General features: G+C 47.4%; 1 protein-coding gene across 1 annotated transcript; it reads right to left on the bottom strand.

The window, feature by feature from the left end:
• Positions 1-721: 721 nt before the first annotated feature.
• Positions 722-12486, bottom strand: MYOD1 (myogenic differentiation 1). The gene is made up of 3 exons (XM_073659571.1): positions 11836-12486; positions 3494-3572; positions 722-1801 (listed from the first exon to the last, which is right to left on the bottom strand). Exons 1-3 carry the CDS (start codon positions 12382-12384, stop codon positions 1557-1559), a joined length of 873 nt encoding a protein of 290 aa, XP_073515672.1. The 5' UTR covers positions 12385-12486; the 3' UTR covers positions 722-1556.
• Positions 12487-13078: the final 592 nt, after the last annotated feature.

Below are 13078 nucleotides of genomic sequence, written 5' to 3'. Positions count from 1 at the left end.
GGCTGGGAACAGGTAGAGGAGGTTCTGGAAGCCACAGGTAGAAGAGGTACTGGAAGCCACATGCAGACGAGAGGCTGGGAATAGGTAGAAGAGGTACTGGAAGCCACAGGCAGACGAGAGGCTGGGAACAGGTAGAAGAGGTACTGGAAGCCACAGGCAGACGAGAGGCTGGGAACAGGTAGAAGAGGTACTGGAAGCCACAGGCAGACGAGAGGCTGGGAACAGGTAAAAGAGGTACTGGAAGCCACAGGCAGACGAGAGGCTGGGAACAGGTTGAAGAGGTACTGGATGCCACATGCAGATGAGAGGCAGGGAACAGGTAGAAGAGGTTCTGGAAGCCACAGGTAGAAGAGGTACTGGAAGCCACATGCAGACCAGAGGTTGGGAACAGGTAGAAGAGGTACTGGAAGCCACATGCAGACCAGAGGCTGGGAACAGTTAGAAGAGGTACTGGAAGCCACAGGCAGACGAGAGGCTGGGAACAGGTAGAAGAGGTACTGGAAGCCACAGGCAGACCAGAGGCTGGGAACAGGTAGAAGAGGTACTGGATGCCACATGCAGATGAGAGGCAGGGAACAGGTAGAAGAGGTACTGGAAGCCACATGCAGACGAGAGGCTGGGAACAGGTAGAAGAAGTACTGGAAGTCACATGCAGACGAGAGGCTGGGAACAGGTAGAAGAAGTACTGGAAGTCACAGGCAGACGAGAGGCTGGGAACAGGTAGAAGAAGTACTGGAAGTCACAGGCAGACGAGAGGTTGGGAACAGGCAGAAGAGGTTCTGGAAGCCACAGGGACAGGATGCTGGGAAACTGGTAACAGAAGTACTGGAGGAGGTTCCAGAAGCACAGAAAAACTAAGAGCAAAGGTGTGTGTATTGGTGGGCCTTATATAGGCTTAGATAGATGACTATATGGGAGTACCCCATTAGACTGGCAAAGCCTAAGGTGGAACCCAAGCAAGTTTAGCGGCCTGATGGAGGGAGCATCACCTTCACCTGTTAATTCATTATCTGCTAAGTCTCCACATTCTCCCATGTATTTCTGGATCTTTCATTATACACAGCGTTGCGTTTTGTCTGCTGGAGACATGATTTGTGACGTTCATCTCTGTGCGGTTGGATAGGATTTCATCCATCAGCTAGTTATGGTCTCGCTTTGTACGGACATTCCAGGGGGTATAAATAGGGATCTTTATTTAGAACAGTATTGGAAACCTCCGCAGCATTCACACCATATAAATATATATAACACAATTCTGAGACATTAAATATCTGGAGACAACTCCTATGTACATTACACATAGACAGTGTTATAAAAGTGGTCCGCACATGGCTGTGGCCTAGTTCAGTGCTGTGTCCCCCCCACAGTGCAGACAGAAGCAGCATAGAAGCTGGAGAAAAAGACAGGGCCCTTGGCCCCTGGAAAGCCCATCATTTCTTGTGATCCCTCCAGACCAGAATGATGAGAAAGTTCATGTCAGTGACCATCAACTGGAAATAAAGACAAATCCGAGAAGTAATAGTGATGGCGCCCACAAGCCTTGGTCTTCTCTAGTCTTATAAGGTCTGGTAGATTGACATGCTTCTGTCCGCAGGCATCTGAGTGCAGCCATTCGGGGAGGGAATGCTGAGCGTTGTGTCACTTAGTGTCTCCCCATCGAGGGGGGAGAATGGACTACCTTCAGGTCCTATTTCCAGAGCAGGGACTACAGAGCACCTAGGATTTTCTGTAGAGATTCTCTCCACAATGCTGGACAGGCAGTCTAAACTGGAGACGACAGAAGTCTTTCCTGGTCGTGTATCTATGGGAATAGAAAGAGTCACATGACAGCGAAATAGAGGCTGCACGCGCCGCTCCTACACATACAACAGGAGGCACCTCACTGCCAGTATCACCTGCACGCACCCCTCCTACACATACAACAGGCGGCACCTCACTGCCAGTATCACCTGCACCTCACTGCCAGTATCACCTGCACGCACTGCTCCTAAATATACACAACAGGAGGCACCTCACTGCCAGTATCACCTGCACGCACCGCTCCTACACATACTGGCAGTGAGGTGCCTCCTATTGTATGTATAGGAGGAGTGCCTGCAGGTGATACTGGCAGTGAGGTGCCTCCTGTTGTATGTGTAGGAGCGGTGCCTGCAGGTGATACAATAGGAGGCACCTCACTGCCAGTATGTGTAGGAGGGGTGCGTGCAGGTGATACTGGCAGTGAGGTGCCGCCTGTTGTATGTGTAGGAGCGGTGCCTGCAGGTGATACTGGCAGTGAGGTGTCTCCTGTTGTGTATATTTAGGAGCAGTGCGTGCAGGTGATACTGGCAGTGAGGTGCCTCCTGTTGTATGTGTAGGAGCGGTGCCTGCAGGTGATACAATAGGAGGCACCTCACTGCCAGTATGTGTAGGAGGGGTGCGTGCAGGTGATACTGGCAGTGAGGTGCCTCCTATTGTATCACCTGCACGCACCCCTCCTGCACATACAACAGGAGGCACCTCACTGCCAGTATCACCTGCAGGCACCCCTCCTACACATACAACAGGCGGCACCTCACTGCCAGTATCACCTGCACGCACCCCTCCTATACATACAACAGGCAGCACCTCACTGCCAGTATCACCTGCACACACCGCTCCTACACATACTGGCAGTGAGGTGCCTCCTATTGTATGTGTAGGAGCGGTGTGTGCAGGTGATACTGGCAGTGAGGTGCTGCCTGTTGTATGTGTAGGAGCGGTGTGTGCAGGTGATACTGGCAGTGAGGTGCTGCCTGTTGTATGTGTAGGAGCGGTGTGTGCAGGCGATACTGGCAGTGAGGTGCCTCCTATTGTATGTGTAGGAGGGGTGCGTGCAAGTGATACAATAGGAGGCACCTCACTGCCAGTATCACTTGAACACACCGCTCCTACACATACAACAGGCGGCACCTCACTGCCAGTATCACCTGCATGCACCGCTCCTACACATACAACAGGCGGCACCTCACTGCCAGTATCACCTGCACGCACCCCTCCTACACATACTGGCAGTGAGGTGCCTCCTATTGTATCACCTGCACACACCGCTCCTACATATACAACAGGAGGCACCTCACTGCCAGTATCACCTGCACACACCGCTCCTACACATACAACAGCCGACACCTCGCTGCCAGTATCACCTGCACACACAACAGGCAGCGCCTCACTGCCAGTATCACCTGCACGCACCGCTCCTACACATACAACAGGCGGCACCTCACTGCCAGTATCACCTGCACGCACAGCAGGTGATGGGGGATACAGGGAAGGAAGGAGAGAGAGGAATAAGAAAGATGGCAGAGCGATATGAGAGAGAGAGGGATGAAAGGAGAGACAGCAGAGAGAGATGGGAAAGAGAATGAGAAAGATGGACGTAAGAAATGGGTGAGAGGGATGAAGAGAGATGGGAAGGAGAGATGGTAGAGAAGAAGATAAGAGGGAGAGTTAGGAAATGGAGACAGAAACTCACCATTTGCTGCCTGGGAGTAATAGTCGTTCCGATGCCGGTTCCTCCTACGCGCGTTGCAGGTAGGTCCAGTGTAATCCATCTGTGAACAGAAGGCGTGGTGTCAGGTCTGGATTAGAAGGCGACATAACATCCAAATCTCTTTCATATTCTACCAGAGAGATGACAAACTAAAATGGATGTCACATCTTCATTGCAGATGCAAACAAGTACGATGTTCACATCAAATCTAAGCAGACACTATGTGACCTTTTCACCGCACTGTTATTTTTTGGTTGTATATGTAATCCATTGACGGCCAATGAAAGCGAACACTAAGAGTGGGTTTATATGGACCGACCAGCGGCACAATACGACCGCTGATTGCTACACGTCTACTGATCAGCGGACGCGTCAATGCCTCTTTACACAGGGAGACCAGAGAACAATGTAAACTGAGTGATTTATGCACATCGGCCGCCATCGCTCGACAGTGTGAAAGACAATGCGCTGTCGAGAACAATCATCTTTTATGCTGCACTAAAGATCATTTCACCCAATGACCAAGTGTTTCCCATTCATCGGCAGCCTGTTTACACGACAAGATAATCCTGCATTTTTAACACTCGTTTGCAATTGTCCCTTAACAAATTCACATTTTTCCATGATGGAGATGGAGGAGGAGGAGGAGGAGGAGGAGGAGGAGGAGGAGATGGAGGAGGCATTTAAATGTTTGGCCGCTATGGTGCACTGAGCACCTATGCTTGGTTTGAACAGTCAATCTGTGCTGACAAAAGCCTTTTAAAACAAACCTGTCAGCAGCATTTTGCCAAGTAAACTCCAGGCAGTGTCATGTTGAGGCTGCTGCACTGATTAATATGATACCTGAAGTGAAGAAATCAGTCTTGTGGTTCTTGTGTAATCAGTGTTTGCAGTTGTGAATTAATGAGATGCCCGTGCTCTGGGGTGAGACTGTAAGCCGGGTCTTATCTTGGTGCTCCAGGCCAGAACAGCAAGAAAAGACCTGCCCACAGCACAAGTATGTTCCTCATTGTCAGAATATATTAAAAATCTCTGAAATCCTTCTCTCGCCAAACCCCTCAATCCCCCTCCCCTATCCCATTTGCAGCAAGGATGGGAAATAGCCATGTAAAAACCTGCTTCTATGTAAAATGGCAGTGTACACAAAAAGCGACAAACTTAATTATCCAGGTTGATTACCATGCAAAAGAGAGTCCCTGGTAGCACAAAAACTAGGAAGGGGTCTATTGTGCCTAGTAATAGAGACCTGTGTGACGAATAGACAATGTTTAACATATGGGCCAGGGACTGGATGAGTTGTGTATTTGATTAGAGATAAAGAGTACAAAATCTGAACGAGATAGGAAACATCTCGTTAAGCATCAAAGGGAATCTATCACACTCATGAACATTCACATTTGCACATTCCTTTCATCCCTAGATGCCTGCCAGACACTGAGGCACCAAAGGAAAATATAGCATAAGGGAATTTCTATAATTCCGATTGTGATGGGACATATATTTTTAGCGGTAGGGCTAATTGGGGGACAGTATGCATATTTTTTCATGTCTATGAGCCTTGCCGGTGAGCTTTAACTCAGCGCTGAGATAACAGACAGAAATCATGTCATGTTTGATCTCTAAGGAAAGATAAAATCCCAATAAAAAACATGGCATCATTTGCTAACTTCTGCAATCATTGAGCGAGGAGATATCATAGAAATTGTGGATTTAATAAAACCATGAAGGGCTGAGACCAGCCCACAAGCCAGCCCACGTGGGGTCATCACAGGGGGAGTGTGTGGGCTGGGCCCAGTTCGGCATAAAAGATCAAGCCGAATGATGATCTGTCTTCGTGCTGAGAGATACATATTTTCGTGTAAGCAGGGGCCCGTTAACGAAAACAGCCAAAACGAAGTGCTCTCCTTCGGCTAAATTGAATCGTCTCTGCGATCGGTATAGTAAGTTCTTCTGTTAATCCCTTTAATTTTCTGTAACTGTATGTGCAGTATTGTATTGTCCCCTTTGTAAAATGTTATGTATATTTTTCCTAAACACTGCCTCCCTTTGGATGAAATATAAAATTGAATAGTTCTGTTTCTTTTGCTCTGTAATCATGCCTCGCCCCAAAGTCACACGCTACAAGAAAGCAGGCATCCAATCGGCCTGTATTGTATTTTTAAGAAACTGATTGGTGGTGGCAGCTAATAATCTTTCTTGGGTAGTCGGGGTGTTAGCAGTGATCGTACGGGGGTATATACATATATTCCATGTGTTGGAATCCGGAGGTGTGTATGCTGTACACTCACTGTTAGCCATTCGATAACTAATTAGTGAGAACAGCCTGCGGCCCCTTGGTTGATCGTCGGCCAATCGTGCAAATGTCCAGACGATAGGGGGCAGCAGAGAGCAGTTTGCTCCAGAGATCACAATGGGTGGTCTCTGTGATTAATTGGGATCGTGTGAATCCCTGACAAACTGGTGGCAGCAGCAGGATATTGCATGATCTCGCCGGTGTCACCCTGACACTCATCATACAGACAGAGAGCCAAGTTTACACACTGATGATAAAATGACAGGGGTCTGTCCTAAAAAAAAAAAAAAAAAATCATATAAATTGTTATATAAAAAATACCACCAAGAAGAATCATTTCAGAACTAAACACGGACCATTTGTCCGTGGGTAAAACACGCTGACATGTCCCTTTTTTAATTTTTTTTTTTTTTTTTTTTTTTATCAGCAGCACAGGCCTAAACACGTCCTACACTGATGACACACGGTTGACACACGTGTACCTATGACCTGCACTGAGCGAGTCATTTTCCTCTGCTCCTCAGCTTTGCAGTCGCCACAAGACAGATGAGTATAATGATATTTTTTATTTGATCCTTATTTTTACACTAGGAGACTGCGGCATCAGAATACTACTTTCAACATTGTCCCCTGTTGGCGCCGATCGCAGCACAAGCAGGGGACAATGGAGAGATTCCTTCAGCACCAGGCGCTGGGGAACAGCACTAACTGTGCCGCTGATTCCCAGGCACCGGTACGCTTGATCCTGATGCGGCACACGGTTGCCACACACGGACATCTTCGGTACTGTTTTTTCCAGTACCAGAAATATTTGGGCAAGTGAAAGAGCCCTTAAAGAGGTTAGCCACTACTTTTCCATTGATGACCTATCCTTAGGATAGGTCATCAATGTCTGATCGAGTGTGGTCCAACACTCGGCACCCATACTGATTAGCCGTTATCAGCGTCAGCTGCCGGCAGGAAGTGCTCACTTGCCAAGCTGCCCAGTCTACTTGTAGTGGCAGTCACAGGGTACTACACATCCGCCTCCTATTGAATTGAATAATAGTGAGTACTTGCTGCTAGTGGCAGCTGACACTGATAACAACTGATCAGCAGGGGTGGCAGGTGTCAGCCCCCGGCCGATCAGACATTGATGACCTATCCAAACAATAGGTCATCAATGTAGAATTAGTGGCCAACATCTTTAATATCACACATAATCTGACAAAAAAAATGAGAAACAAACTGAAATAATTTTGTGGGTGGGGGAGGGATAAAAGTAACAAAACTAAATGAATGTGGTTGCATAAGTGTGAACAACCCCTTATAATTGGGGATGTAGTCGAGTTTAAAATTAGCCAATGACATTTACACCCATGTTACATAGTAGTCAGTAGACAGCTGCTATTATTTACCGTGATTCTGATTAACTTCATAAAAAGTTAATTTTCTAGGAGGATTTTCCTGACATTTTCTAAGTTGCAATTATTAGGAAAATTCATGGTCTGTAAACAGCTGACAACACAGCAAAGGATCTCGTTTTGGAAAGTTATCTGTCAGGAGAAGGGTACAAAAAAAATTTCATAGCATTAGATAAACCATGGATATGGAGAAGACATCATCAAAAAGTGGCTTAAATTCAGCACATTACCTAGAACTGGACATGATGAAAGACAAAAAGAAAAATTTGTCCGGGAAGCTGCAAAATGCTGAAAGCAACATTAAAGGAGCTTCAGGAATTTCTAGCAAGCACTGGTAGTGTACTGCATGTGACAACAATCCCCATATTCTTTATATGTCAAACCTGTGTGGTAGGATGCAAGACAGAAACCTTCTCTTACAAAGGAAAACATCCAGGCCTGATGTGACGACACAGCTTCTAATCTTAATCAGCCAGACATCTAGATTTGTTAAGCTATGAGAAATACACTATTATCTTTGTGTTGCCTTTATAATGTATGTGTTTCTTTGGCTGGTCAAGAAGGACAGCGACTCAGTGTTTGGGAACAATGATGTTTGTTACTATGTTAATTGCATATTTTACTAAGCCAGCTAGTTGTTTATTTACAAGAGCAGGGGAATACCACTAACTATGCAAATTTATTAAATGCTCAAACAATGAGACATGAGCCATGTACTTTTCCCCCTGACCTGTGACTGATGACCTTAGCCACATATGTAAATAAAAGAAAGGGTTTTCTATCCTGCTGCAAGCAGAATCAGAGATTCAGAGAAACTCTTCAGGACAGTAGCTTAGTAGCATGGCTCCATCCAGAGAGACACAGATTTTACAGGATTCCAGCCTAAGGGTACATGGCCCTGACTTGAAGGATACAGATTTGCTCCATTGACCATCAGAGAACCCATGGATACTGTGACAACACAACTTTTCTTAATTATGCCAGACAAATTCAGTAAGCCAGGAGCCATATGTTTTTCTCTTCATGTTGACTTTTGCATTGGTGTTCTAGTTTGTTTGATTAACACAGGCTATTGTTTGAAGAATCCTGAATGTTGACACTTGATTTGAGATGTACTGTAACATATTGTCTGCAAATCTTGCAAGATAGAGACATGGAGCAATACTGTGATAATATGCTGATTACATATTATACTAAGCCATGCAAGTTGATTAAATGCTCAAACAATGAGTCATGAGCTCCTTCCACCTTGATCCCTGGCCCTTGACCTGTGAATGATGCCTACAAGGACAACTGTGATCTATAAAAAAGGGGTATCTGCCTCTATTCAGTGTCATTCTACAGCATGTCAGCTAGGAGACTTCAGCCCCACCTGGAGGAATACAGATTGGCTCCATTGACCATTGCTGAACCCCTAGAGACATCTTGAAGAATCCAGGTTGGGACACAATCAGGTCACCTGGCCCCAGACTTCACTGCTCTCGGCTAGTTTCCTAAGCTTGTCGTTACCTTCTCTCTTTGGGTGCCCGCCAAAAGCGGGGTGCCACTGGTGGGGGTAGTCGGACCTGGAAGCCCCGAAATCACAGCTATTCTATCATCGGTGGGCCAGTGGAAGGGTGAGGACTCTAATTTGCACCATCTTGGGTATTTGCTGCGGCTGTTGTATCTGTTTATTGGCCACTATGTGGTTCAATAAAGTATTGCCACATGGTTTTACCCTCACCCTGTGTTGTCTGAGTAGTACTATGCCCACGGAAGACGCCGGGTCTTCACAGAAACATTTGGGGAAACCAGGTTGGGTCAATAAGGTTACCTGGCCCCATGGATATGTTTGGGGTTGTCAGGAGGGACCCACCGGTCACTTGGAACCCATGGAGACGTTTGGAAAAGCCAGATTGGGAGCAGTCAGTCATCTGGCCCCATGGAAACTCTCGGAGAGGCCAGGGTCGGACCCTCGGGTCTCCTAGCTTGTACCTCGATGAACTGTCAGCTTCCTAAGCTTCCCACTACCGCCTCTTTGTGGGGCTCCACCAAAAGCAGGGGGCTACTGGTTGAGATAGTTGGCCCTGGAAGTCCTAAAGTCGCAGCTGCTCTATTACCGGCGGGCCAGCGGAAGGGTGAGACGGTGTAATGTTGCACCATTTTGGGTATTTGCTGGGACTGTTCTATGTGTTATTGTCAGTTTGGTGGTTCAATAAAATATTGCCACGCTGTTTTACCCTCACCCAGTGTTGTCCGAGTGGTATTATGCCCACGGAAGACCCCGGGTCTTCACACCTTACTCCTACCCACAAGACTGAATGTTGTCATAAATTCAAGGTGTATCTACAGAGTGTGTATATTCATGCTGCCATATTATTTTAGTTGTTTATTTTTCTTTTTCCACCAGAAAAGATGTCAGTTTGTTTTTCAATAGAATTGTACAGATTTTGTATAGGTCTACAAGTCAACGTTTTTCACGTGACAGCAATTAAAAGTTGCACAGCAAAAACATCTGTGCAAATTGTCTGCAACACGCTGTTGCGCTACTATTTTACATGCTGTTGCGCTACTATTTTAGAGTTTTAATATTTCAAATAAAGAAGCAGAGAACTTTCAACAAGTCGCAAGTGACTTTCGGCCTGTCCATGTTGTATGCGACTTGCACTGAAGTCTGATAGCCAGCAAGTGAGTGGCTTGCATCTTGCAACAGAGAATCCAACTCATCTTGAAACATTTGCAACTCTGTCACAGTCGTAGGATAACGCAGGTTGCAATGTGACACCATAGGAAATCATTAGAAGTGATATCGTAGTGTCTCATTACGACTTCAGTGACCCGTGACAAATGTTGCCGTGTAACCCTAGTCTAAAGAGGACAAGAAAAATGGAAAGTGTTGTGAAGTGATTCTTAGAATGATTTTTGTAGATGATAAATACTTGCCATTCTAAAAATGTAGACGTTTTAAATCCCCAGATACAGTCAGACACTATGTAACCTCTGTGCCCGGGGTCACACGAGCGTATAACATGGATGAGTGCTAGCCGATGTTTTATAGGATAGCACTTGGCCGAATGTTATTCTATGGGGCAGTGCAGATCAGCAATTTTCATATGCCGAGTCGGCATGAGAAAACAATCACAGCACGCTGCGAGTGGCAGAGAGACTGGCCTCACACGGACCCTTACAAGCCTATGGGTGCATGAGAAACATCGGACTGCACTTGGATGTCATCCAAGTGCAGTCTGATATACAGCGAGACAGGCAATGGAGGGGATTGAGAAATTGCATTTTCAGTCTTCTCCGCACCTGTGCTGTGGCACGGACACTCGGCTCACACTCACAGCAGAGTTTGAGCCAAGTGTCATTAGCATATTGCTTCCGAAGCTCTCACATCGGATGTTGCACGCCAGTGTGATTCCAGCCTTAACGCTGTCAGCGCAAGAAGACTGCTCAAACCAAGTAATGGTGATCGGTACACCAATGGAGTGGACAAACTTTTAAGTGCACCTTCCCACCTACTTGTTTCCATCTAGCTCTGCCCTTCTATTCCTCTATGAAGACAGATGTCCGTCAAAGGTAGGTGAAGATAGAGGGAAGACAAGTAGGTTAGAAGTTGCACTTATATGGTTGGCCATGCCAAGGGTGCACCAGATGCCTGTATTTAGACTCCTTTAACTGCACAGATACAGCCAAACACTATGTCACCGCTTCACTGCACAGATACAACCAGACAATAACTATGCAGTAAAGATGTTACATTGTATATGGCTGTATCTCTACAGTGAAGAGGTGACAGTGTGTCTGGTTGAGTTTATGAAGTGAAGAGGTGACACAGTGTCTGGTTGAGTCTATGCAGTGAAGAGGTGACACAGTGTCTGGCTGAGTCTGTGCAGTGAAGAGGTGACAGTGTGTCTGGTTGAGTTTATGCAGTGAAGAGGTGACAGTGTCTGGTTGAGTCTATGCAGTGAAGAGGTGACAGTGTCTGGCTGAGTCTATGCAGTGAAGAGGTGACAGTGTCTGGTTGAGCTTATGCAGTGAAGAGGTGACAGTGTCTGGTTGAGTCTGTGCAGTGAAGAGGTGACAGTGTCTGGTTGAGTCTGTGCAGTGAAGAGGTGACAGTGTGTCTGGTTGAGTTTATGCAGTGAAGAGGTGACAGTGTGTCTGGTTGAGTTTATGCAGTGAAGAGGTGACAGTGTCTGGTTGAGTCTATGCAGTGAAGAGGTGACAGTGTCTGGTTGAGTCTATGCAGTGAAGAGGTGACAGTGTCTGGTTGAGTCTATGCAGTGAAGAGGTGACAGTGTGTCTGGTTGAGTTTATGCAGTGAAGAGGTGACAGTGTCTGGTTGAGTCTATGCAGTGAAGAGGTGACAGTGTCTGGTTGAGTCTATGCAGTGAAGAGGTGACAGTGTCTGGTTGAGTCTATGCAGTGAAGAGGTGACAGTGTCTGGTTGAGTCTATGCAGTGAAGAGGTGACAGTGTGTCTGGTTGAGTCTATGCAGTGAAGAGGTGACAGTGTGTCTGGTTGAGTCTATGCAGTGAAGAGGTGACAGTGTCTGGTTGAGTCTATGGACGCTATAACTTCTGCCTCCTCCACATTGGATCATTCATCTTCCATGCACAGACAGACGCTCGGTGGTCTCGGCTTACCATGCCGTCCGAGCAGCTGGAGCGGGGGCTGGAGGCGTCGGAGTCCCCGCTGTAAGGCTCCATCCCCGGGTAGTAGGTGTCCTCCTGGTCCCGGAGCAGAGCCTGCAGGCTCTCGATGTAGCTGATGGCGTTGCGCAGGATCTCCACCTTGGGCAGCCTTTGGTTGGGGTTGCTGGACGTGCACCTTTTCAGAGTCTCGAAAGCCTCGTTGACTTTGCTGAGTCGCCTCCTCTCCCTCATGGTGGCCGCCTTTCTGCGGTCTGCATTGGTGGTCTTCCTCTTGCAAGCCTTACAAGCCCAAAGTAAACATTTTCCGGCATGGTGGTGGCCATTGGGGGCTCGGACATGCTCGTCTTCATTATGGTGCTGGTGGTCTTCAGGCTTCAGCATTGTGACGTGCACTAGCCTGGGGTCCAGGTCTTCAAAAAACTGCATGTCTGAAGTGTTGAAGCAGGGGTCGTCATAGAAGTCATCAGCAGCAGAGAAGGAGCAAAGGGAGCCGTCAGCCTGAACCTCCATGTCCCGAAGAGGATGTGAGAGCAAGTCCATGGACACCACCCGAGAGAACGCCCCAAGTGCTGGAAAGACTGAGGCTCCAAGAAAAGAAGAGCCAGGGGTCCAGACAAGTTCTGGAGAGCAGCAGCTGAACCCTTTTATATATGGACAGGGGTCTCCGGGGAGGTCTCACTTAACACTTGTCTTATCATCAGCCAATCATCGATCAGAGCTGGCGAAGGTGTGGCAGCAGAAGGTCTTTGATTGGTGGAGAGTTTAAATCCCCTGAGAAAAGTTTTAAACTCTCCCGAAGTTAAGGGAATCTTCAGGAATCTTTCCGGTGCAAAGAGAGACGACCATAGACGAGTGTGCCCATGCTGAGAGTACCCACCATGGACGGATCTCCCCAGTGCTGAGAGTACCCACCATGGACGGATCTCCCCAGTGCTGAGAGTACCCACCATGGACGGATCTCCCCAGTGCTGAGAGTACCCACCAAGGACGGATCTCCCCAGTGCTGAGAGTAACCACCATGGACGGATCTCTCCAGTGCTGAAAGTAACCACCATAGACGGAACTCCCCAGTGCTGAGAGTAACCACCATGGACGGACTCCCCAGTATTGAGAGTAACCACCATGGATGTGTGTGCCCATGCTGAGAGTAATCACCATGGACAGACAGCCCCAGTGCTGATAGTAACCACCATAGACGGAACTCCCCAGTGCTGAGAGTAACCACCATGGAAGG

Source organism: Phyllobates terribilis, unplaced genomic scaffold (assembly GCF_046119375.1).
Source record: "Phyllobates terribilis strain yellow unplaced genomic scaffold, ASM4611937v1 Scaffold_13__5_contigs__length_258822181, whole genome shotgun sequence".
NCBI classification, from domain to species: domain Eukaryota; kingdom Metazoa; phylum Chordata; class Amphibia; order Anura; family Dendrobatidae; genus Phyllobates; species Phyllobates terribilis.
Note: the sequence above shows the minus strand (reverse complement) of the source record. Positions and strands in the feature narration are given on the sequence as shown.

Bases quoted from the DNA above. Each gene is read 5' to 3' on its own strand.
- MYOD1 (XM_073659571.1), bottom strand. From the start codon at position 12,384: ATGGACTTGCTCTCACATCCTCTTCGGGACATGGAGGTTCAGGCTGAC. The intron at 3,573-11,835 runs GTAAGCCGAGAC...TTCTGTTCACAG, and splicing joins CCAGCTGCTCGGACGGCATG to ATGGATTACACTGGACCTAC. The intron at 1,802-3,493 runs GTGAGTTTCTGT...CTATTCCCATAG, and splicing joins TTACTCCCAGGCAGCAAATG to ATACACGACCAGGAAAGACT.